This window comes from Musa acuminata, chromosome BXJ1-7 (assembly GCF_036884655.1).
Source record: "Musa acuminata AAA Group cultivar baxijiao chromosome BXJ1-7, Cavendish_Baxijiao_AAA, whole genome shotgun sequence".
Taxonomy (NCBI): domain Eukaryota; kingdom Viridiplantae; phylum Streptophyta; class Magnoliopsida; order Zingiberales; family Musaceae; genus Musa; species Musa acuminata.
The window spans coordinates 262193-288459 of NC_088333.1; the positions used below are offsets into that span (position 1 = coordinate 262193).

General features: G+C 40.7%; 4 protein-coding genes across 5 annotated transcripts; all 4 read left to right on the forward strand.

The window, feature by feature from the left end:
* The first annotated feature begins 575 nt into the window (after positions 1-575).
* Positions 576-5882, forward strand: LOC135678057 (homeobox-leucine zipper protein HDG2-like). Its single transcript, XM_065190374.1, has 12 exons — positions 576-893; positions 1693-1901; positions 2004-2121; positions 2255-2443; positions 2515-2943; positions 3083-3187; positions 3471-3665; positions 3767-3941; positions 4021-4286; positions 4857-4952; positions 5056-5455; positions 5658-5882. Exons 1-11 carry the CDS (start codon positions 795-797, stop codon positions 5425-5427), a joined length of 2253 nt encoding a protein of 750 aa, XP_065046446.1. The 5' UTR covers positions 576-794; the 3' UTR covers positions 5428-5455; positions 5658-5882.
* Positions 5883-7341: 1459 nt separating this feature from the next.
* On the forward strand, positions 7342-9802 carry LOC103991173 (la-related protein 6C-like). Its single transcript, XM_009410531.3, has 10 exons — positions 7342-7740; positions 7822-7903; positions 8034-8128; positions 8232-8303; positions 8399-8478; positions 8602-8683; positions 8793-8840; positions 8927-8995; positions 9099-9224; positions 9293-9802. Exons 1-10 carry the CDS (start codon positions 7399-7401, stop codon positions 9560-9562), a joined length of 1266 nt encoding a protein of 421 aa, XP_009408806.2. The 5' UTR covers positions 7342-7398; the 3' UTR covers positions 9563-9802.
* A 1332-nt stretch (positions 9803-11134) lies between these two features.
* Positions 11135-19221, forward strand: LOC135586907 (uncharacterized GPI-anchored protein At1g61900-like). Its single transcript, XM_065190375.1, has 8 exons — positions 11135-11424; positions 13584-13778; positions 13872-14480; positions 16816-17061; positions 17263-17274; positions 17971-18114; positions 18558-18602; positions 18899-19221. Exons 1-8 carry the CDS (start codon positions 11361-11363, stop codon positions 18967-18969), a joined length of 1386 nt encoding a protein of 461 aa, XP_065046447.1. The 5' UTR covers positions 11135-11360; the 3' UTR covers positions 18970-19221.
* A 1298-nt stretch (positions 19222-20519) lies between these two features.
* Positions 20520-24627, forward strand: LOC135678058 (uncharacterized). 2 transcript variants are annotated; one of them, XM_065190376.1, is made up of 3 exons: positions 20520-21731; positions 22586-22711; positions 22801-24627. In XM_065190376.1, the coding sequence occupies exons 1-3, from the start codon at positions 21243-21245 to the stop codon at positions 24298-24300; spliced, it is 2115 nt and encodes a 704-aa protein (XP_065046448.1). In that variant the 5' UTR covers positions 20520-21242; the 3' UTR covers positions 24301-24627. The 2 variants fall into 2 exon arrangements, with proteins under 2 accessions (XP_065046448.1, XP_065046449.1); XM_065190377.1 differs by having other exon boundaries at positions 20521-21731; positions 22804-24627.
* The last annotated feature ends 1640 nt before the right edge of the window (positions 24628-26267 follow it).

Genomic DNA, 26267 nt, shown 5'->3' on the forward strand with positions numbered 1-26267 from the left:
TTTGTTTTTGGGAGAATTCCTTTTCTGGATCTTCATTCAACTGAAACTGGATTCGATTATTTTCTTTCCCCTGTAGTACCAACGTCCATCGCTCAGGAATTTTGTAATATCATCATCTCTCGAGTCTCCGACGTTTGATAAATGGAATTTAGATATTTAGAATATTTTGCCTGCCTCCTCCATCCAACTTCTTTCATCATCTTACTATTGATTGCCTCATGCAAATTATATGTCTTTTGATAACTTATTTAATAAATAAATAATAATGTTTTCGGCATATCTTTGTATTCATTGGACTTGCAACAAGGCTTTGATGATATATTCTCCTAAGGTACCGAGTTTAATTTTATATTACATATATATATTTTTATGGGATTTTGTGATCTTGGCCGGTCCATTTCATTTATGGCTTGACCAGTGTCGACAAGCTTCTCTTCTTCCACTCGAACAGCAGCAGCAGCAGCAGCAGCAGCAGCAACAGCAGCAGCGAGTAGGCTATCAATAAATGCAATTGCACCCGCTATACCTTCCGCAATAACTCCTCCGCCCACCGCTCCCTTTTTCCTCCCCTTCCTCCTTCCTCCTCGCGGCAGTCTCCCTCCTCTTAAGATTCCAGTTTCCGTTTCCAAACAATACTGCACGAGTCAAGAAATGAGAGATAGAGAGATTTAGGAGCGCTCTCCCCTCTCCTCAGAAACACTTGGAAGCCGCCACTGATGCATTCTTAAACGGATGGAAGTTTTGTCTCGCGACTTCTCCCTGCAGCATCCAAGCTAGGTTTCGATCGGAACAATATGCTGAGAAAGAATAATGATCCCGGCAACCAGATGGAATCATCACCGGTTTCTAGGAGAGGGTATGAGGGTGCCTTCCCAGCTTTGGCACTTGGTCAGGTCTGTAAGCTACACTAGATACTCAAAGATAAGCCGTTATATTTTTCTCTATCTTTCTTTGGACTTTAGTGCAACGATGCCATGAGGGTACATGTTCTGAGAGAAGGTGGCATCGAGTGAGAACAAAGTCGTGGGTGCATGCACCCGCTTCGCAAAGCTACCTGCCCCTCTGATTCGCGCTCTCCATCGCATTGCAGCTTATTTATCTTTGAGGGTTAATCTTTGCAGCCTATATAGCAGCCAGCAATGGCGGCCGTAGCGAGTGGCTACTGGTTGGTTATGAGGGGTTTGAGAGAGTTTCGCTAGCTAGAGGCTGTGGAGTTTAGGGAAATGGAACAAGGTTGAGCTCTTACATTTTCTTTTCGCTCTTTCTTCGCAGATGTTTATCTTATGCTCGATTAAGATTACATTCCCTGTCTCTCTCTCTCTCTCTCCATCCATACCATTCTCTGTCCATGTTCTGATGTGAGAGACAACGACTCATTCCTCTTCATCCGTGTGCTACGGTTTCTCAGCCATATTGCTAATGTTCATGTAGCAAGGCAGTTCTTAGTCTCTTTGACATTTATATTGAGAAAACGATATCGGTGAGACCTGCCCTAAAACTTAATGTTAGTCGCAGGATCTTAATTTGTTCGTAATGCTCTTCTGACTAATTTCTCCTTCTTATCCACTGTTAACCTTGGGATCCATTTGCTTCTTAGTTTCTCTCTAAATCAAGAAAAATTACATATCGACATGCATGCATGCATGCATACTAGAATTTTAAGCAAAGATTAAGGTTTGTTGTTTGTGGCAGTTCATGTTAGAGGATCAAGAGCAAGATGATCTCCTGGATGATCAGATGATGGATCAGCTGATTCCCGACGTCGATGAAGACTTCGCTAACACGCCAGGAAGTGAGCCCACGGAGGGAGCTTCCGAGGACGAGCTGCAAGATCATGGAAGCCGCGGTAAGAGGAAGCGGCACCACAGGCATACTCCGGATCAAATTCAACGGCTGGAGTCGTAAGAACGATCTGCTTCCTCCCCCGACCTTTTTTGTTTTATTTCTGTTCCTTCGGAGAGCTTTAACATGGTTCGCCACACGGACGCTCTGCTATTCATTAGGTTCTTCAAGGAGTGCCCGCACCCTGATGACAGGCAGAGGAATGAGCTCGGCCGAGAGCTGGGATTGGAGCCTCTCCAAGTGAAGTTTTGGTTCCAGAACAAGAGAACTCAAATAAAGGTCTGCCTCGCCTTGCTCTTACCGCGCGTGCCCACCTACTAAAAGACTTTTGATGTGAAAGCCATACATAAGATATCATCGTACATCGCTTCCTCTGTTCATTCATACACACTCTGTCACATCATGCATGCAGAACCAGAGTGAGCGGGAGGAAAACCAAAGGCTCAAGGATGAGAACGACCGGCTGCTATCCGAGAACTTAAGGCTCAAAGAGGCTCTGACCGGTGCCTGCTGTCCCAACTGCGGTGGCCCTCCTCATCTCGGTGAGATGTCGATCGACGAGCAAGAGCTGCAGGCCGAGAATGCTCGTTTACAGGACGAGGTACGCACTTGGCTTACTCGTCAAGGATGAAAGGCTGCTATAACTCCGTGCCCTTCTTCTTGGTGCAACAGATCGGAAGGATCTCGGCGATAGTCGCAAAGTACGCTGGTCAGCAGCTGATGACCTTCCAAACGCCTTCGCCTTCCATGGTTGGAGGCTTTAGGGCCCAACCAGAACCAGACATGACACTAAATGACAGCTCCAGAGGCGGAGAGGTTGTTTTCAGGCCTCACGATCGGCGAACCGAGATGGGAAGACGGACGGCATTAGCATTAGCACAAGTCGCTGCCGAGGAGCTTCTCGCAATGTCTCAGCTGGGCGAGCCTATATGGACTTGGGGCTACGACGGTTTCCGTGAAACCTTGAACCAGGAAGAGTACGCTCGGGCATTTCCCGGAGGGCTCGGGCCAAAGATGGAAGGCTTGAGAACCGAAGCAAGCCGCGAGACCGCAGTCGTTCGCATGCACACCGGGAGATTAGTTGACATCCTAATGGATGTGGTACGCAACACATTATGATGATGATGATGATGTTGTTGTTGTTGTCCTTCTTCTGAAACTCTTACGAGTTGCATGGAATTCTACAGCAGTTGCATGCATTGACCGGATTGTGGATTGTGTTCCTCTTGATGATCTGCAGAGTAAATGGAGTGTGTTCTTCTCCAGCATCGTCACAAGAGCGACCACCGTGGAAATGTTTGCGACTGGAGTAGGAGAGGGCGGCTACGACGGCACTCTGCAATTGGTATAGCTCCGTTACATGATCTCGCTGTAGAGTGCATCTATATGTCTCTGCGATCGGTATAGCCCTGTCACAACAGAGACCACTCTGCTAACCTAGTTAATTGGCACCGGGAGCTCCGAGCTTAGTCCAGGTGTTGTCAGTTCGCATACATTGATAAATGGTGAATTTGATTTGATTAATAGGATCTTTTATCGAGAAATTTTACATAGCAGAACCCTATTGTTCGCTTCTTAGCATTACTATTTTCATCACCATTTTGTTCATTGGCTATGTGCATTCTCAGATGGCTGCTGAACTACAAGTTCCAACCCCTCTTGTTCCTCTCAGAGAGAGCTTGTTTCTAAGATACTGCAAACGCCATGACGGACTCTGGGTGGTGGTTGATGTTTCTATGGAAGTACGTCTCAACCCGATGGCTCGGTACCGAAGAAGACCGTCGGGCTGCGTAATACAACAACTGCCAAATGATTACTCCAAGGTAATGAGCCGACAAAACATCGATCTCCACCTTGCAAGTTCCGTTAAACTGTTTCTCTTCCAGATCTGATCTCATGTGTCATGCTCGCTACTACGATGTAGGTGGTATGGATCGAACATGTCGAAGTGGATGACAGTGGTGTTCATGACATGTTCAAGTCGATGGTGAACTCCTGTCTAGCATTCGGAGCTAAAAGATGGGTATCGACAATGACGAGGCAATGTGAGAGGTTAGCTTGCCTCTTAGCCACGAACAGCTCCAGTGCTGATATAGCCGGTGATGACCCTTTCCTTTCCCTGTAAATTCATACGTCGCCTTGTTCAGCTTTCTATTTTCACATCTCTCTTTTTTGTAGCAAATCCTGATGGAACGAGGAACATACTCAAGTTAGCTGAGAGGATGGTGGTGAGCTTTTGCAGTGGTGTAAGTGGGTCTGTGGCTCACCACTGGACAAATATATCCGGGAACGTCGCCGATCATGTTAGGATCAGAAGCAGAAACAACGATGGAGATCCAGGGAGGCCTCCCGGAGTTGTTCTGAATGCAAGTACGTCCATCTGGTTGCCAATTACCCCGAAGAGAGTCTTTGAGCTCCTGCGGAGTGAGTCCTTACGCAATGAGGTATTCAGGGTTCCAGAAATAGTGCGTTCTTTCATTCTCACCCCCCAAAAGAATTAATTACTTGTGTTCTTCCTTTGAACTACACATCAATCACTTGGATTATGTTTTCATGTGGTTATAGCCAGCCATTCCAAACTCTTTTTATATTTACATGTTAGAGTCTGAGCCAGTTCACGATGACATGACTTGCTATTCCAAGGGACAGCATTAGCAGTGACGTATATGTTAGACATTAGCAAATTACCATGAGATTTCTTTCTTTCTGATGCAAAGCCAACTTAGTTATATCTGACAACACAAACTTGTTTGGAAGAAGATGTAACCCTTCATCCGGTCGTTCTGATTTCAATTCTGTAGTATACCCATACATAATTACATTCAAGATCAATCTCTCTCTCTCTCTCTCTCTCTCTCTCTCTCTCTCTCTCTCTCCGTAGTATCCGTATGGTACTTGAAAAATTCATGCATGACATGCTGGCATCCAGTAGGTGGTTGGATAGAAGATGTGTACATCAATCACATAGATAGATATTTGTAATTTTTCTTGCGTTTTATTGTTGTATGAAACAGTGGGATATTCTCTTGAAAGGAGGCATGATTCATGAAGCAGCTTGTATAGCCAATGGCCAACAAGGAGGCAATTGTGTCTCCATATACACCGTCGGAGTAAGTCTTTTGTTGTTCCTTTTTTTCCCCTTTTTACTCTTTTTACATTTTCTACTCGAATGCCTTGAGCTGATAAAAATGCATGCTGATCAATGAATGGTAGCTCCCTGAAGAAGAGACCACCAACATGATGATACTTCAAGAGAGCTGCTCCGACCCAACTTGCTCGTACGTGATTTATGCTCCTGTCGACGCTGCTGCCATCGCTGCGGTCCTCGGTGGTGGAGACCCCAACCACGTAGCGCTGCTGCCTTCGGGCTTCGCCATACTCCCCGATAGGCCTTCTTCCGCGGTCGACCATGATGCGGAGACTGACTTGGGGGGGGGTTCCCTTCTGACCGTGGCTTTTCAGATCCTAGTATTCTCGGGTCCCGGTTCCAAGATATCCCGTGGGTTTATAGCAACAGTCGACGGTCTTCTATCCTGCACCTGTGACAGAATCAGAACCATTCTATCGGGCAACAGTGTTCGCTGACGCAGGAGGAAAAAGAGGATCCTTCATCGTAAGTCGATCTTCCTTCCGAAGTGGAAGTTAGCCTGCCTCCGATACTAGGAAGATCAAATCATCATCATCATCAGAGATTTCTGATTGGCTTTAATAATCAAGAACTGAATGGAATTGATGTTTCAGGTCTATGATTCTGGAATCGTTTTTTGAATGCTTGCTTGCTCTCTAACTCGATTCATTTTCCCTTCACCTTGCAGGAGGAGAACCACTGGGACTGGGACTGGGACTGGGAGTTCAAAGATCAAAGATGCATTTTCCACTCTTCAAGCCATGGCGGTCGTCCTTTGGTTTTCAGAACAGTAGTCCATGATATGATAATTAGATGGTTACCGTATGTATGTTAACAACCGGAACAGTCCTTTTTCATTTTCAGCATGAGTTGAGGATATTTTTCTAATCCGAGCAATCTTCTTCCACTGTTATTCTTCTTGTTGTTGACCTTAACATGTTGTTCATGATGGTGGGGATGAAGCACCTTGTGTTTATTATGCAGCATTTGTTCTGTTAGTAAGGTTCTAGTTCGAGATGGCCAAGTAGACAGATTGGGATCTTCTTAGTTGTAAAGTTCCTCCATAGGGGTTGATCGTCTGGGTTTCTTCGAGCAACCGATGATCCTGCATGATAGGCCGACACAGTCCTTTCGATGCTTAAGTTAACAAAGGAGAGAAGATAACAGTGTAAACTATATGATTGAGTTAGTATGTAGAGAGCCCCCCCTTTAACGATCCATAGTTGCTATGAACAGTGATCCATAGTTGTTATGCACATTAGAATAATCCAATTGAATGGTTGATATTTTGTGAGAATTATTACTTTTTCTTTCTTTGTTATATCAGCAGAACAGTCTCCCTGCCAAGAAGGACGCCACTCTTAGGTAGAAAAATCTCAGCTTTCTTAAAGGAGGCTAAACGATGATGATTCTGATCTGCTGTTGTCAGCCTCCTCATAACAGGTCATTAATGAAGACTAGTTCGTTTGATCCAGCAATGGCATCATCCACAAAGCTTCTAAACTAAGCATTAAACATGGAGTGATAACTCTCGAATCCATAGGAGTGGATGCACATTGTCACTTCACTTCTTTTTCTTTAAAGCATTTATGGGGTTAGACCGAAGAACTCATTCGATGCCTCCATGGAGTTCGTCTCCCTCGTTTATCAATCCATCAAAGGATCTAGATTTTATCCAATTCGATTCATAGCTCAAAATTTTGTAGAGTTGTCTGTATCAATGATGTATCGAAAGTTTTACAGCATATCTATGTATAAAACCATCGAGGAGTACAAATCAAGGAGAAGACTACGACTCACTCCCCACATGAGTGGATTAAAATTTTATTTTTTTTCTTTTTTTTCCTTCATGTTAAATCTCCCAAAACCAGGTTTGGTTCTTCTTCCTTTTGGGGTAGGGGTTGTCACGGATTGCTGTGCTCAATTCCCATGAGAAAGAACACATTAAAAACCATACATAATGATGATTCAATCTAGAATCACACGATCTAATATATGCTTATATAAAAAATTAATGATGGCAAATTCATCTAATTTTATGAACCGATATCGTCTTCCTTGTGGCTGGGTGTCTAATACACACGCAACGGTGTCCGTCCTTCCAGGAATACCCTCATCCCGAAATGCGCCCCACCCGGTTTCTCGGTATGAAAAGACGAAGCTGCCCTTTGGGCCTAGAGAGACCGTTTTAACGGTCGAATTTAGTGAGGCGGGAGCGGTTCTTTACGGGAAAGGTGGAGTCAAAAGTGGCAGCAACGGAGGAAACAGTCGCAGGATGCACTCCCACCACGAAACGGAAGAGAAAGAAGTGGAGAGGATGTGGGAAGATTGGGGCAGTTCGATCAAGGCGTAGAATAAGTTGGAGAGATCGTAGGAGAGAGAGGAACCAGACAGATAGAGGGAGAGAAAGAGGAGGAGCAGGGAAACCGATGGCGCAAGTAAGCAGAGGAGAACAGGCAGAGGAGGTCAATGGATCATCGATCGAGAGAGGGGACGAGGAGGACGCAGCAGAGGGGAGTGCGGGTTTCAAGCTTAACGTCCACGCGCCGGAGTTCGTACCCAGGTCACAGTTGCAAGCCGTGCCGCCCTTGTCGGGCTGCTTCTACCCTTACCTCCCTTTCTTCGAGAATGGATGCGGCGGCTCGGCGCTGGGGCCGGGGTGGTTCTACTTTGCGGAGCAAGAACCCATTCACTTCATTCCGGATTTCCATGGAAAGGTTGAAGGACATTCGAAGGACCACAACGATGTGATCCAGAAGATCGTAAAGCAGGTCTCACTCATGCAATTCGTCCTCCGTTTTCCTCTACCGTCAATTGTTGCTATCATATCGCGTGCATTGCATGTGATGTAGGTGGAGTACCAATTCAGTGATACTAATCTGGTCGCGAACGACTTCCTAATGAAGATCATGAACAAAGATCCACAAGGCTTCGGTGAGTAGATGATGATGCCATTGACGGTTGATTCAGTAGGGAGATCGATCCTGTTTCAGATGAGTATACTCGAATCCTCTGAAGCAGCTAATCCATACTTTGTTTTTTTTTTTTGTCCTTCTGGTCCCAGTTCCGATGTCGGTCGTCGCATCTTGGAAGAAGATAAAATCTCTGGGTGCAAACCATCACATGCTCATCAAAGCACTTGGGACCTCAACCAAGCTCGTGAGTGCTTCCTGCTTTCTCCATGCTCGCTCCACCGCATGTCATGACAACAACTGCTTCGGCTATTATGTTTGGCATCTAGCATTCACATTCCACTCTGCAGGCTCTCAGCGAGGACGGCAAGAAGATTCGGCGTAAACAACTCTTCACGGAACGAGACAAAGAGGAACTGCAGGTAAAGTAAAGTAGGAAGCACATCACGAATCAAGGAACAAGTTACACGTCTTCCTTGTGTGTGACTCATGGCATTGTTTCGTCTCTCTGCTCTAGTCTCGCACTGTTGTGGTAGAGAACTTGCCCGAGGATTACTCACGTCAGAACCTTGGAAAGCTTTTCAGCGTTGTTGGGAGGTTAAATATACTTGTATTTTCACTCCTATCGATCGACCGAATATATATATCTATATATAGTATTATAAGCAGAGGTGTGAATTAGCTTTAAAAAGAAAAAGAGTTTCTCGTTTTCCTGGACAGCGTGAAGAACATCCGGATATGCCATCCTCAAGAACCCAATTCTGCCACGAGTTCTAAAAGCGATGTGCTAATCAATAACAAGGTATGTTTATCTCGGCAGATATATATGATGGGAGTTGAGTAGAATCGATTGCGCACTTTCCCAGTCCAAGTCGTAAGTAGAATTATAACAAGGTATGATTTGATTGAAGCTGCATGCACTCGTGGAGTATGAGAGTACCGAGCAAGCTGACAAGGCAGTAAGTTGACGAGGAATTGTCGTAGATTTGGCATTTTGTGATCCGTGCTAAACTTCGTCTCATTTACAGCGAAAGCCATTGTGCAGGTTGAGAAGCTAAACGACGAAAGGAACTGGAGAAAAGGCCTTCGAGTTCGAACTATGCTAAGATGCTCGGTACTTTTTAATCTCTTCTCTTCTCTTCTCTAGGATTCATCGGCTAACTACGTACATACATCTGATTCTATACATGCTGAGCTCGCTTTTACTCCCTTTCTAGCCAAAATCCGTGATAAGAAGCAAGAAATTAGACTACGATCACTTCGATCTGTACGCCGAGGACGATCGATCACCTTCCTCTCCAACATTAGGCTCTCCTCGCATCGAACACCTACTTGACCACAGCGTAAGTCGCCACCCGATGATGCCCATCTCTAATCGGCGTTCTTGAATCTCTGTTGCATGTCTTGACAGACGGAAGACAACCAAAGCGGTTCCAGAAAAGGACGGGGAAGGGGGCGAGCCAAGTCGCATGGACTACTGCTTCAGAGTCACAGTGAGAGTGGCTTACTGCCCCACTCGCCAAACTCAGGCGGCGCCCTCGGCCATGGAGAAGCCTCGAGCAAGCAGAGTCCGCAGGGGCCAAGAATGCCCGACGGCACGCGCGGGTTCGCCATGGGTCGCGGGAAGCCGCTGAGCCCTGTGCTTGGACGCGCGCCATCACCAGCAGCAGCAGGTCCATGAGTCGTCCCTTCACCCGTGAATCAGAAGCCGGTGGCTGTGGGGAACATCCCGCTTTCCTTCATAGCGATGGTGAAAGATGTTGTAATGATTAGCTGCTCGCTGGCTGGGTTGATCGGAGTGAGCGACGCTGTAATTCTTCCCTCTTTTCCCACCGTCGAGTGCTCATTTTGTTCCTTCATTGCTTCAACCACTGATTTGTACGATGTAATGGTCTGCAGCTAGAAACCAATAAATCTTCGGATGAATACTTTGTTCCTATGATAAAAATAATTTTATTTTTATTTTTTTAAAAATTATATTTTATATGTATATAATAATTTTATTTAGTTCGATTTGAAATAATGATATTTTCATACACTTAAATTATCTATGTGAAATTAGATCAATTTGAAATGATGATATTTTCGGATGTTGATTTTGTAAATTATCTTTATAATAGGAATTTCACCTTATAATTAATATCTATATTTTATGAATTAAAGTTGGAGGAATAATTTATAGAAAAAAATATTTAAATATTTTATGATATATTAGAATAAATTTTTTCTTTAAGAATGATAAAAAATAGTTGTATGCATTATGGTATACAATATAAAATATAAGAATAAAGAGTGCTGTGAGATTTTGAAGGTTGCAAACTCCATGGAGCATTATTAATCAATCTTGCATTCATGAGACTGTGAAGGTTTGAGCTGCCAAATAGTGAATCATAACTCCTTGCGATAAAAGGAAAAAACACACCAAAAAAAAAAAAAAAAAAAGAAGAAGAAAAGAGCTGGAAATTTGGTAGAACAAATCCGGCTCATTGAATTAGTAGTAGATAGGTTCCCACCGTGGAGCCTAATTTGGATTTGATTTGGTTGGATAATGATGATGATGATGATGTGGGCCCACCCACCCCCAGTATGGATGGACCACTGCGGTTGAGGCTTTAATTGAGATAATGGCATTGCTGGCTACAGCTTGGAATGGACTCCTCCTCATAAACACACACTCTCTCTCTCTCTCTCTCTCTCTCTCTCTCTCTCTTCCATTTTACCTCCACTAGTACTCTATTTCCTCAGAAACACTGTCAGTCCTCAACCTGATTCACACCACATCAACATGACTATAATAATAATAATAATAATATGGTATTTAATTGCCTTCAACTTAAAAACTACCACGAAAGGCATGTATGTGATGAAGTAAGTAGTAGGATCCAATTTCATGGTGTTACTATAACCATTAATATCTTTACCAATTAGAAGAAGAATTTTTGGATTTGGAACCCTTTGTTGTTAGCATTAAAAAATAATTATGTTATTACATTAAAAAAAACACTTTAAGATCTGATTATTCGAAAATTATAATGATACTAATATGTCAGTAGAATTATACTCATCAAAATAAAATCTTATATTTCAGTTCTTGTAATAAATATTATTATACAGTTTCATAAATCTTAATATTTCAGCTCTTGTAAAAATATCTTATGAATGTAATGTAATAATAATAATAAAAGAAAAAAAGGGTGAGAAATAAAGACTATTCGGGTCTTCTTCTTGTTTTCGGGACCTCAGTAAGAGACACAGACAAGAAAGAGAGAGAGAGAGAGAGAGAGGGGTCATATGACATGAACGGCGGTTATTAATATGCTGTTGTTAATGCCGCCCGCTTCCCCCCACTGACTGCCACCACCATCACCACCACCACCACCACCACCACTTCATCATCACCAATAAAAGAGACTGCCTCCTCCTCCCTCTTCCCTCGCCCTTTCTACTTCGAGCGGAGAGGGAGACGGAGGGGAAGAGATATGGGAGGCCCTCCACTGCTCTCTTTCCCTTGCAAGCTCCTTGCCGTCCTTCTCTTCCTCCTCTGTGAGTCCATCTTTGCCTCTGCCGTTCTGATCCTTACTTCTCTTTCCTCCTTTGCCCGTTCTAGGATCCGTTCCCTTTCTCTTAATTTACCTCGATTTGTGATTCCGACCTGGGTTTTGAGGCTTCGGGTTGGCATTGTGAGATTGCTTGCTGGTTTGGTTGCCTTATCTTGTTGATCTTTGATGTTATTAAACATGGCTCCTTTCTGTTTGATTTTTGGTCAAAGAAAGAGTTCTCGTGACGATCTACTCGTATTTAGCACTAGTAGTCCTTTTACGAATTTTACTTGGTAAATTTGGTGTTTATTTGGTTCGCTTTACGCTCTTCTGGTAAGCTCATGGTTTCTTGGGTTTTTCTTCACCGAAAAGCCGGCTGAAACCGCACTGGGACCCTTTTTTTATTTTTATTTTTATTATTTAGATGCTAGGGGTTGTAAAAGGTGAGCTTTTTTACTCGTGAGTCCTCCCTTGATGAACCTCTCATTATGTTTAGGGTTTAGTGTCTTAAAGATGCCTTTTCTGTGCTTTCAACGAGCAATGCGGTGGAAATGTCTGTGGTCCGAGGTTGTAATCCGATTTAAGAATATGATCCCTGTGTTCCTACTGAAACCATGATGTTCTTGCGTAGAGCGCTGGCTTTGTGACTGCACATATTTGTAAGAAGATCTAGCTTCCTTCAGCCGCAATCGAAACTTTGTGATGTTACCTGCCCTTGTGGCATAAATTTCACTACAAAGTGGCTGTAGTTCACCACTCGTGTTGCTTCCTCCAGAGACAAGATATGATTTTGCCTATTGCATCTGGCCAATTGCAAATTTATTTACCTACTAGGAAAAGAAACAGTCAAGGATGGAGTACCCTCTACTCTGACGGCATTGCTTACTGGTTTCACCATCTTTTAGGTGACCGAAAGGGTATGCCTAGTTGATGAAAGAAATTGGAAATTCACTTCGATTAAAGTGATAAACGGCTCATCAAAATTGAATTTCAAGTTCCGCATTAGTTTTATAGTTCTTCATGGCCTCTAGACATATGCCGTTGGCTAACTCTCTGGGATAGCATCACTTGGAACTACATTTCGATAGGCTTGTGACGAAGGTTGCTCCAGTGGACTGATCAATTTCCCATTAGTTTAGAATATTTCACTTCTAGAGGAATTATAGTGGTGGCCACTTGGCATCAAGAGATCAAGCTGCAACTAAGAAAATAGGTTACTGACAGTACTTGTTTTTCTTGAATTTGCTTTCGGATGTGATTTTCACTAGCTTTACAGAGTTCAAGTCAGGTTGGTGATTGGATCCTAATTCTTTTCCTAGTATGCTCATTTCTCACTCTTTGATATTTTTACCAACTTTTGGTCATATCTATTTTCATAATACTTCAGACAATTGTGTATATGTATTGAATAGAGAAAGAACACCTATTTCATTTACTAGTTATAAACAAGAAAAACACTTAACAAAAAAGAATTTTGTCTGTTAGATGAACTTGTATATTGAACCTCTAATTTTTTTTATCTATCATCTTATTTAGGCAAACATCTAACACATGCCACAAACTGTTCTGCTGCCTTTAATTTTCTTTAGTTGGTGAAATTACTGAAAAAATAAAGCACCAAAAGCCTTCATTCTACTCTAGATTGATAAGTTTCCAACGCATAATTTGGTCTTGTAACTTGACCGATAATAATTACGTTGGTCAAGGTATATTGATTGTTATTGTCCTTTTAATGCTAGTTCTTTCTTCCATAGAATTGTGGATTTTCTTTGACACTCTTATTAAATCTCATGAGAACTTGTACTTATCTCTACAGTGCACACATTTACGATTTGGCTTTGTTTCATTGGTAACAGATGCAACAACAATGAACCTCAAAAGTATCACAGACAAAGGATTGTTTATATAATTTCACTTTCATATGAAATCCCAAGAATTTTTACTGTGCTTTATTCTAGCAGACTTTTTCCTGTTCAGGCTAGCCACAAAAAAATCTCATGCCATGGATTGTTTATATAACTTCACTTCATTTGAAATCCCAAGAATTTTTCACTATGCTTTTAGAGCAGACCTTTTTCTTATTCAGGCTAGGCACTTCATTGTTATTGTAAATCATGTCGTGTTGTGACTTATGACCAACCTTACTACGTAACTGATGTTCAGGTCTGCAAGACTTCTACAAGTTCGACAATATAATTGTCCATAGCTTTGCAATGGTGGATCAGATAACAGAAGAAAAGGAGAACGCCCTAATGCCTGACATTTCTCCAAGTAGTGCACCACAACCTTTTCTTCCTGTTCTGGCTCCTTCCCCAATGGCAACACCATTTTTCAACAGCAGTATTCCAAAACTATCAGGTCCTGATAGCTTTATGATAAATTGACTATAATGAAGCTCAGGAGTAACTATAAGCCATATGAGTTGCACTTATTGTTACTTTGCTTTTGTAGGGCAGTGCATATTAAACTTCTCTGCAGTTGACAGTTTAATAAATACAACTGCTGTTGATTGCTGGACCTCTTTTGCTCCTTTCTTGGCCAACGTAATTTGTTGTCCCCAGTTTCAGGCCACCCTTATCATTCTAATAGGGCAATCAAGTAAAGAAACAGGGATGCTTGCTTTAGATTCCACTCATGCAAACTATTGCCTATCAGATATTCAACAAATTCTTGGAAGTCAAGGTGCCAATAGTGACCTTCAAGAAATTTGCTCAGTCCACCCATCTAACCTCTCTGAAGGCTCCTGCCCTGTAAGTGATATCGATGGGTTTGAGAGTGTTGTTGACTCTTCTCAACTCCTTACTGCATGTGGGAAGGTGGATCCTGTGAATGAATGTTGCAGTAAAATCTGTCAGAATGCCATACTTGATGCTGCAAGGAAGCTTGCCTTGAGAGATGGTGGATTGACAACAAGCATGGCTATAAATAATACTTTGATTCAGCACTCATCTAAAATTGATAGTTGCAGAAACATTGTCCTTAGATGGCTGTCTAGTAGACTCGATCCATCATCTGCAAAGCAAGTGCTGAGACGGCTGTCCAACTGCAATGTCAATGGAGGTAGTTTCAAGTTTCATTTTCTTCTCTTTTAAATATGCTGCTTCAAAATTCTTCATTAGTAATCACTTGATTTGTTTTCTTTTGGGTTGACACTTGATGTGCATGCACAATATGCTGGCTTATTTACGATTCCTTCCAAATTAATTTATTTTTTGTGAAATGATTTGTTGATTTGACCTAGTTGATTAAGATAAAACTACTGCTAGAAAGGTAATACAATATGGATCAATTGATGTCAAGTTGTTTTTAGATTTCTCGAAGTTCTCCAACTGATAATGCACTAATCACAGATCAAACACGATTAGTGAATGACTTTTACCTCATCATTATTTTAAACTACACTTGATACCAAGGAAAATTATTGTTTGATATATTTATGACAAAAATATGTTCAACTGTTTGAATTGTTTTTTGGCACTGCCATTTGCCCTTTCAGGCATCTTCTAATCTGTATTTCACCTTATTTTGAAACGTTTCCCATCACATGGTAAAGCAGGAATCGGAAACACCTCCATTTTTGTTATTTTCTGTGACATTTCATGTCATAAATTTGTAGTTCTCCTTCATGTCATGGATCCCACTATAATTGATATATAAAATTCATCATTAAAGACTTTTGTTTTGACCTCCAATTTGTATATACATATCTAAAGTGATTTTTTTTATGATTTTGGTTATCAATCATGTTGGAATATTGTGGTTTACTGCTTTTTTTGTTGTTTTTGTATAGCTTAATTGTTATATTTCTATTGTTGTCCAACTACGGTTAGATGCTTCTCTTGTTAACTGCTTTACCTTTTCAGATTACCTTTTCCCCTGGATCTAACCCATAGAATGGGTTACTCACTTTGGTCAAAGAAAAATAAAACAAAATATGCAAGTTGGAGCTAGCAGCTTGTTTATCATATTATGGAGGAATTGGTGTAAGGTTATGAGATCCCCTGGACAGGTGTAAAATGACCCGTAAAGATCCTCAAAGTTGTTCGTAGCATGAGACTTCTTTCAAAGTCTCTCTTTCTTTACAAGTCTGATTTGGCCCATTACTATTACCCACCATCAATTAGAAAAAAAACAGTAGAATGGTAGCTAGCCAATTCTTTGCTGAAGTGGTGCAAGCTTGATTGAAAAAATATTCGTATGTAGCTTCATTTTGAGTACTGTTCCAATATCAGTTTTCTCGAACTGGTATGCTTCCGATATTACTAAGCATTATACCAATCTGGACTTCCCGGTATAGCAAAGGAATATAATAATAATAATGAATGGTTTACCAAGTGATACTGAGCTATATGTTTCACTGCCAGTGCTTGGTTTGACCTTGTTAGGCACTGGTTAGTACATACTGTCCAATCAGTATTTTTAATGACAATTTATAGAATTATCAAAATTATCTGTAGCAGCTGAAAGGATATCTAAGAGCTTTTCCTGAAGTAGTAGAGGTTTAAGGTTGCCATCAAGTTGAGAATGAGAGAAGTATATGATCCAGTGAAACAAATCCGCTGTTAAATTTATTCCCAATAGATGAGAGACTGAAACATGAACATTGATTGTCCAATAGATGAGGATAAGATCCTAAAGATGAAACCTTTGAAGAATGAAGTTGAGTTAAAAAAACACTTGAGGAACAAGTGTTCTTGAAGTTTTATCATCAAAGTGGATCACTAAGGATTTAAAGAAATGATATAGAGACAACTTATGCTGATACTTTCCCCAGCTAACAAAGAGATTTTATGAGTATATAGATGTACTATTTTGCTGTCACATTAGAATTTACCTTTAACAATCAAATGTGTCTTTGACGTGTTTTGGTTCAAGAACTTGCTCAAAGAGTCATTCTAGGTTGAGTGGCAACTACTGAATTGCTTGATACTCCACCAAACAATATTTCAGAATTTGCTAAATGAGGAGAGACCATGAACACAAATGTTCAGTCTTGAACTAGAAATGTCTAAAGTAGAACTGTACATCGTGAACCTCTTCATGATACTGTTTGAGTTCCTACTATAACTATTAAGCATCTGGACCATCAAGAAGCATGAAAATTAGTTGTAGAAGTAGAAACACTGCATCATTGATGAACTGCTTCTTCAGGATTTGGCATCGGCATGTACGATCAGGTCCTACAAAAGGTTGGCTGGGATATCCAGTGTCCTTGTTTGTTCCTTTTAGATCTCCCAAGATTCTGCAGATGTGTATGCTCTCAATTAGTAGATATCTTCTCAACCAGATGATATATTGTCTGTTCTATATACTTGATTGCTTCTGCTGTTTCCTAACTTCAAAGCGAATGCTCTGTTGATTTCCTCTTACTTCCCCTGCGCTTCTGTTTGCACAGTTTGTCCACTAGATTTTCCAGATACAAAGGGTGTCGCTAAAAATTGTGGCAATGAGATCAAGAATGATACTGCCTGCTGCCATGCTATGGAAAATTATGTATCTCACTTGCAAAAACAAAGCTTCATAACCAATTTGCAATCCTTGGGTTGTGCCTCCTTGCTTGGTCTGAAATTGCAAGAAATGAATGTCAGCACAAATATTTATAGTTTGTGCCAGATATCTCTCAAGGATTTTTCACTCCAAGGTTAGTAGTATATAGCTTTGAGCTATAACATCAGAATCTATTATCTTTCACACTCCGACTGGTATGAGAGGTGGCCAATATCTGAAACTTTTTTAGCATTTTTTGTTGATTTTTTCAATTGCTAAATATCACACTGACACTAATTTTTTTCTTTTTTTACCTTTGTATGGGCTGTGCTCAAATTTTGGAATTGCAAAACAGTTGGAACTCAAGGTAAAATCTATTGTTCAGTGTTAATGTCCTAGTTGTGTTGTTGACATGCTGATTTATTTTTGATGCTATAATTTGTTTAGATGATTGGATTGATGAGCTTCAGGTGTGGTAATTTTATTCTTGATTTTGGTAGCGTTTGAAAGTGAAACTTTCTTTAGATGATTCACCTTTCCAACATCTAATGATACCCTGTTAAATTTGGTCTAGGAGTAAATAGGCATGCATTGTTTACTCGTCAGCAGTTCCTTATGTATGATATGTCTGAGGCTTATCCCTATCTTGTCTGTATCAAAGCTGATACTTGTTTAACACCATTGTCCAAAGCTCGTGCCCAATATAAATCTGAAATTCTTGAGAAGACATCCTAGGAACTTGTAGCAGTTTAAAATTGGAGACAGTGATCTAAAGCAGGCACTAGCACATGCAACAGATGCCAATAGCCTTCCATTACGTCATTGTGGATGATAGCTGATTTTATAAATTCATTTATTTAGTTAATGGTGAGATGAATCATCCCAGTTGGCTTTCTTTGCTTTTAATGCTTTATGTTTCAAAGTTGTTTAATATAGTAGCTATGTATTGATTCCATGTTTATATTTTGTCCTATTAATGGGTGCAAACACAGAAATGAATATTGTTTCAGCATTTAAGTTGCTATTAGTATATTGTGTTGAAAGCAGATGGATTTTGTTCCAGAGTCTGGATGCCTTCTTCCAAGCTTGCCATCAGATGCAACTTTTGACCCTTCTTCAGGGATTAGCTTCACATGTGATCTGAATGACAATATAGCAGCTCCTTGGCCATCTGCATCTCAAGCATCATCTTCTTCCTGCAATAAGTGTATGTAACTTAATATACCATCTGTCCACTATTTGTGGTCTCTTTCCTTTACAATCTTTTTTCTTATTCATTACACAGTGGTATACACTTTGTCTGTGAGAATATTCCAGTGGTTCAACCTCAACTTTAAAAGGTCTATTTAGATGATATTTCTGTCTTCAATATATTTCTGCATCTATTCAGAAGATTTTGCAGTAACAGACACATTCTGACTTGCATATCTCATGTTTATCTTGATTTGAAAAAGGCAATTTCTAATATTTGAACCAACAGTGTTCTTATCTTGTTCAGCAAATGAAATTGGAAGATTTTTGTTCACATAGATTTGGTTCTGTTGTTCTCCTGATTTTGATCAATTCAAACCGCACTCCCCATCCTGTTCTCTTCTGCTGTTTCCCTTCTGTTAGAAATATGTATTTGACATGGTCTTTTGATTTTTGCAGCTGTTAATTATCCCTCACTGCCCGCTGCAACATCTTCACAGTTAGGTAAGATCAGTACATATAATCATGATAATCCTTACATGCACAAATGATATAATTAACAGCTGTTAATTTGTTAGCATAGCTTTGCTTAGACATGCCCAAATGATATACTCATGAAGTTAAACTCAATGGTTCACACTACTTTTGAGGTTATCTTTTGTGCTTTTGTCCAAGTTCTTGTTCGAGCTGTTTCTTAGGATCTTCGTTTTTGAATAGCTCTGATCATGGTATTAGCACCCTTTGATTTTCAAATATGAAATCATTAATATGTTCCTATATACTGTTTTTTTGTTTTTCAGGTCTAATTGGAGCTGATATGAAACTTGCGATGGTCTTTTCTTTATCACTGCTACTTATAATGCTACTGTAATCAACTTGGGCTCCCAGTGTAATGATGTATCAAGAATGCTGCCACCAGTAATGTTCATCCTGGTCCTCTTATCACTAAAGGTTAGCATTTAGTGGTGGCACTATCCCTGTAGCTTTAACGATATTCTGCATCTGTTAGGAATTTTAGTGACCATACTTTTTGGTTCCGTGATTGATTCTTGTAATCAATGTAATAAATATTTGTACAGTAAAAAATGAGTTCAAGAAGAGAATGTGCTTGTAATTAGTTAAATTTTAACCCATTTGAAATTCCTCTGAAGCTTAGATCAGACGTAAAATTCACATCGCTATGCATGATCCTTGTATGATAGCTATCGCTCGGATAGAATTGTGCAGGGACAGAATGCAGATGAAGAATGTAAACTGGCTGATCTAGATGAATGCTTGTATGGATTGTTTATATATGTAATTGAATGATCCTTAATGTAATGAGTGTGCAACACTATTAGAATAAACATATTCTCTTTTTCTAAGTTGACATAAATTTGTGTTCCTTTGTTGAGGTCCAAAGACATGATATTTCTTTACTGCTTAATGGCTTCACTAAGTCTGCGGATAAAGTTTCCCAAAGAAATTGAATGCTAAAGATATCTTTGCTTTCCTTATTTTAAGAATTTGTAAGATTTGCCATTATATGCTCATTTTATTAAAAAGTTTTTTGTAATCATTGTTTGTAAATTTGCTGAATGATATTGGAATTTATCATTCACATGCAAGTATTATAATTTTTTTTGTAATGCTTGTGATAACGAGATTAAGGAAAGATGAATTTTTTTTTATAAATTATTTAATAAATATTTCACATATGATTTAGATTTAACGATGAACAATAGTGGTGGATTTAATAATTGTAGATTTGTTTATAAAATTTTTATTAATGAAGTTAAAGATGCATTAAAGTAGATGAAGATAATTAAGTTTGATGGTATCCTCGTTGAGATCTAAAAAAGTTTAGGGGATAAGAGAGTAGTTTAGTTAATTAGTTTATTTAACAAAATCATGAGATTCGAAGGGATATACTATGAATGGAGAAAGAGTTTTTTAGTGTAAATTTATAAAAAATAAGGTGAAATTATTCAAATGATAAAGAATTAAAATCATGATTCGTACTATAAAGCTTTAGTAAAAAGTTACTTAAAGTAGGATAATACTTGAAACAAATATGTTTGAAAATTAATTTGATTTTATGTTCGGAAGATAATTAATTTATTAAGATAATTAATAAAAAATATAGGGAGAAAGAAATATTTTTATATTGCTTTTATTGACTTAGAAAAAGCCTGGGTTCCTAGAGATTTATTTTGGTAGATTTAAAAAAAAAATATATATCCACTAATTATATTGATATTATTGAATATATATATATATATATATATATATATATATATATATATATATATATATATATATATATATATATATATATATATATATATATATATATATATATATATATATATATATATAAAGAATGTCCCCTCGACATTCTTTACTGTTGTTGGTGTATGGCATGTACCAACCAGTTTAGGATGAGAATTCCACCTCGAGTTCTTCCTCCCATATCTCATGGCGCATGCTCCAAGTCTCAATCCACATACTCCGTGCTTTCAGTACTCCGGAGATCATATTCTACCGAGGGTCCTTCCCATGGGAATTCCTGCTATTTGACACCCTCGAATCCACCAATCTCTGTCCTGGATGGATGTACACAGATGATCGAGGATCACAAAGAGCTGAGCTGGATCCAGTCATGGCTTAACATCAAGTCAAATTGGTTTCTTCGATCACATCGTGCAGAAAGTTGCAAGTATAATTAAATCAGCAGCACAGTGGCAGCGCCAGAGAAAGGAGGCGACCATCGGAAATATGGGGGGCTCATCCATCATCGGAAGCATTTTGTTACCTAATACGGGTGATGGGGTTGGAGTCCCATTGAATCTTGTCTTTTGTTACTGGCCTTGCCATGTGTTGTCAGCGTCACAGTCTTCGCTAGATTTCAAGCAAGAAGAGGGGGGGGTGTGGCCCTCTCCTGCCCTCTCCGCTGCAACCATCTTCCTAATTCACCTCTGCCTGCGGCAGTGTGCATGGTATTGGCGGTCAGGAACAGAACAGGACACTCGAGTTTTATCTTTGCTGGGAAGCTGACACACACATACAGATGCTGTGCTCTATTTCTACCATGATGGAATCTAGTCGCTGATTGGGATTCGAGCTTGTGATTTAGCAGCTAGATTGATTCCGGTAGTATGGTTAATGATTACAATCGACTGTACGTTACTGTTAACATTGACATTTGGTGTGCCAGAAATCTATCATTTGGGTGATCGCACTACTTTTTCTATTTCCCGAGTGTCATTCTCCCCCCTTTACTTGCTGGTACGATCCATCTCCTTTGCGTCATCCCTTTCTCTCTGCCACACCGTAATGGGGCGATCCGCCGCCCGGACGCAATTCCCGGAGAGCACCGCTCGGGCCATCCGCCCCTCCAAAACCACCACCACCCCTCGACGGGCCCGCCGCCGACGCCGCATCAAGAACCCGTCTTTCCCCGGCGGAAGGCGGAGTCGCCCCGCCACTCCCCTCCCGACGTGGAAGCTCGGAGATGCGGACCGCTCGAGGCGCCAGGAGGAGGACGAAGACGTCCGAGGGTCGGCGGCCGCGTTCTCTGCCAGGACGCTCGCCGCGGCGTTGTGGCATTCGCAGGTGGTGGAAGTAGGCAGCGGCGGTCGGCTTGGATTCGAGGTAGGACCGTACTATAAGCTTTCTAGGGTAACATATATGGCAAACCTTGAATTTTGATTCGGTTCTTAGCCTAAAATTCGCTGCTTTACCCGTGATTTCCGTGTAATGATACCCCATAGTGGGTGAATGCTTTGATCTCGTCGTTCAAGAACCCTTGCACTGGGAAGAACGATACCTCGGTTGTCATGGAAATGGCAATTTGTTTATCTTTTGCCCCGTTGTTTTTTTTCCTTCTTGGACTATATGGAGGAGTTTTGCTCGAATTTGTTGCAAGGTTTGGTTGATCGTCCCAAATATGGCTTTTTTTCTTTTCCCTACAGTTCCCATTGAAAGAAATGAGGAAGCGATCGAATGTTGTATTTTTTTTTTTTTTTTCCATGCAGAAAGAAGGTTCTCCTGTATCCATAGTAGATTGATTGTTCAAAATTGTTTAAGTGTAAATCTTTCGGCTTTGTTGTTGTTGTCGTTGTTGTTGTTGTTGTGTGTTGTCAAGTGTCAATCTATCTCTCGCCTCAATCGGAGGACATCTTTGGAAATTCCAAGTGATTATGATTCTTAGTATCACAAAAACCAACTCAGAGAAAGGAATTCGTTTTGCTCATTGTATTTGATCGGGATACTGATTCTTAATATTAATGAGATTTCTCATCTCTTTAGTTGGCATCATTGTGTTAGATTAGATTCCTCTGTTGTGGTCCTGTATCAGCTCTAAGAAGTGGTCCTAATATGGTGCTTCTTTCATGTGGCAAATCGTGTCTGTATTTATGCCCATTGTGTACTACTTTTTTTTTTTTTCTTCTTCTTCTTCTTCTTCTTATTGCTTATTATCTTACCATATCTGTGCAATTTTGCAGCCTGATCCAAGGCATGTGAATTTCCCGAATGTCTGTGATCATGATAGGACGGCCCTCCATACTAGCATTAGTAATGAGTTTGCTAGTCCTAGTTCAACCAGCAGGTCCAAAACTGCCATAAAGAAGGTAATCTTATCTTTGCGGTCGGTATGCTATTAGGAGTATTGATTATTCAATCTGATACGGCATCCTTTTAATTGGTTTTATCCAAAAAGCAGCATGAATTTTCTGGCATGTTTACCAATTTCGCATTGGAGAGGACAACAAAATGGGAGGCTGGGTGCTCAGGATCTGCGGAAGGGATCTACCATACTTTTGGTCACCAGAAGCTTCTCAAAGATTGGTTGAATACTGCCTCTGTCGTTTCTGTTCTCCAAGCAGAGCTCGAGCAGGCTCATTGCCACATTAATGAGCTCGAAAAAGAGAGACAGTCTGCCAAGGAAAAGCTCGATCACTTCTTGAAGAAACTCGGAGAGGAAAAAGCTTCATGGCAGATCAATGAGCATGAGAAGGTTCGGAACATTATAACATCCATCAAGGATGACCTCAATAGAGAGAGAAAAAGCCGGAAGAGGATGGAGATTTTGAATTCCAAACTGGTAAATGAGCTTGCTGAGGCCAAGTTATCAGCAAAGCAGTACTTGCAAAACTACGAGAAGGAGAGGAAGGCACGCGAGCTTATTGAGGAGGTATGCGATGAACTTGCAAAGGAGATTGGAGACGACAAGGCCAAAGTAGAATCTTTGAAGAGGGAATCAACAAAAATCCGGGAGGAAGTGGATGAAGAGAGAAAGATGCTGCAGATGGCTGAGGTTTGGCGTGAAGAGAGGGTACAGATGAAGCTGGTCGATGCAAAACTCATGCTCGAAGAGAAATATGCAGAGTTGATCAAACTTCAATCTGATTTAGATTCTTTTCTCAAAAGTTGTGACATCACTAATGCAAACGCATCATCGCTGAAGGAAGCTGAGGTGCTTAATGTGGTTGCCAGCTCGATGAAGTTCCAGGATGTTGAATTTCTTTATCAGCCTCCTGCTTCAGGGGATTTCCTTGTCTCTGATGAACTCAAGTCAAGAGACGAGGCTAATGAAAGGGGGATCGAAAAATGCTATGGCTACAGTCCCAAAAGTCATGCCTCTAGGATACACACTGTTAGCCCTGAGACTGATATCTTTCTGGAAAGTTGCGTGAGCCATGCCGAGGGTCAGGGTTCTTGCAATTCTCCAAAAGGGAGTGATCCATCCGCAAATGGCATCCATGAAGAAAGCCATGCATCAGTTAGCAGAACTGATTGGAATCTGAAAAGTGATGCTAGCAATTTAAAAAGTGAAACTAGTGAAATTTGTTCAGGAACCACTAAACAATCTAGGAAGAAGGTGCCTTATATAGGTAAATTTTGGAGATCATCTTGTACAAGCAACAGCTATAACAAGAAAACCCCACTAGATATATCAAATGGAAAGCTACTGAATGGTGGGTTGTTGAATGCCGCTCTATCCCCTGATATGATTTCAGGTGAAGCTGGTCTAAGCTCACCGAGCGTGGAGCAGGGGAGCTCCTCTAATTCAATTAACCCACATGTAGGTAGAGGAACAAAAGGATATGTTGAATGGTCAAGGGACACAAAGAACCATAGTTTGAAGACAAAGCTCCTGGGGATGAGAATGGAGAACCAGAAAGTACAGTTGCGCCATGTTCTTGAACATAAGTCTTAGCATGAACAGTTTTTTTGCCATCAGAGATGTGTGCCATTCGACCAAGCTGGCTGTTTTTTGGTTTCATGGTAGTGCTGGTGCCAGATCTAAAGCATGACTATGTATTTATTATATGATCACTATCGCCAAGGTGGAACGCAGCTGGGTCGGTAAGAATTGGGCATACATTTGGGCCATTTAATGCATTAGTTGCTGTTGTTGAAACTACTTGTACCTTGATGCCTCCTTCAAGCTACGGCGAGAACCTAGAGCATATTGTACGAGACTTCTCTTTGTATGATCATATTCTTTCTCGTAATCGTATATATTTTGTTACCTTATGATACACGTATCATTCTTTGAAGCAAGCAACAAGCGAAATATGTTGGATCTTTTTCTTTTCTTTTTTTCTGTAGTGCTTTTAAAGAAAACTTTACATGGATTGATTTCCTCAAATCTGTAGTTGCTTCACGTTTGCCTCTTGTTGTCATCATTGTTTACCATTCGTAATTTTTCTATAACATTTTCTAGATTCTATAATAATGGAGTTACCCTTCAAAGTGTTTGAGCATTAATCCTCAAAAGACATTTGGATCTTCGATTTGAAGGAGTTGGTGCTGATGGTGATTGGTCTCCTGAAAACCTGCTCTATAGTAGCAATTTTAGTTGTTGCAGACGGTAGCCATGTCAAATTAGTTCATGCATACAGACTGTACTTGTGATTTTGCGAAGTATAAGTCATGTATCTCCAGTTTTTAGGGGGTTTTTTGTTTTCTTTTTTATGTGTGTAATTTGTTATGAACTGAATAATTTGGCAGCTTCACTCGACTAGTGAGTCATGGCTCCAGACATTGTTTCAGTTAAAGCTTGCATACAAAATAACCCATATCAAGTGGCTTTTCTGTGTGTGTTTTGATTGCAGATCCTGCAAGTTGCTTGCCTGTGTTGTGCTTGGAGCAGTGAGGAGGACCATTACAAGCATGGTGAGTGTCCTTCGAAACGGGTGGTGGCGAGTCCCAACGCTGCCAAACCGAGGCCTCACATGCCTTGCCTTCACACGTGCGTACGTCCAAACATCACAGGTTAGTAGGGTATCTATTATCATGCGATTGCCATCTAGTGATGCAACACACAGATACCAATGGGCAACACCTCCTTGCAGAGTACATACACTCTGTTTGGCGAATGATTGGATTTAGGTGAAAGGCTTCTGTACAGACACTCTGTTTGGTCAACACCCCCCCTTTCTATTATTATTATTATTATTATTATTATTATTAAAGTTATATTAAACTGGATACAAGATATGGACTCTGACAAAGATCATCAAGTACTCTCGTATTCATATAAGCTCAGAACAATCCTCGTAAGAAATAGTCCCATTTTAACAGAAATTGAAAGAATCAAACTTGAGTTTTATGCGAGAGAGCAAATTATGGGGACTCCCGTGAGGACATGACAGGCTCACCTTTCAAGGCACAATCATGTCACTAACTCCGAGGCCCTTCCACCACCCAAGAGGAAGATGAAATGCTGTACTGCGGAGCTTCACTTCACTTCACTTCACTTCACTTGTTGCTTCTCTTCCCCCACTCCCCCATGTTTAGCAGCTACAGCGAAAGGAGACTTGGGCACACTCCTACTTCCAATCATATGTCCATTTCAGCGGTCTCACCGCCACATGGAAGGATAACGCGAACACATTTTGTGAGTACACAACCTCTTCTCCCCTCCCTACCTCCCTCACCTTCTCCCAAGGAATGGAAGAGGTTCCAAAGGCCACTACTGCTGGGGGACACTTCTTGGGTAATGCTTCCAAGGAGCAGAGACTTTTTGACAAGTTCAAATTGTTAAGTGTCTGGAACAAGGTTGTTGATTCCAGTATCACCAAGAGAGAGAAAGAGAGAGAGAGAGAGAGAGAGAGAGAGAGAGAGTTGGTCGGTGTGTTTTCTCTCTCTGCTTCTTCCTGCTGGCCCCTACCCAGGTGA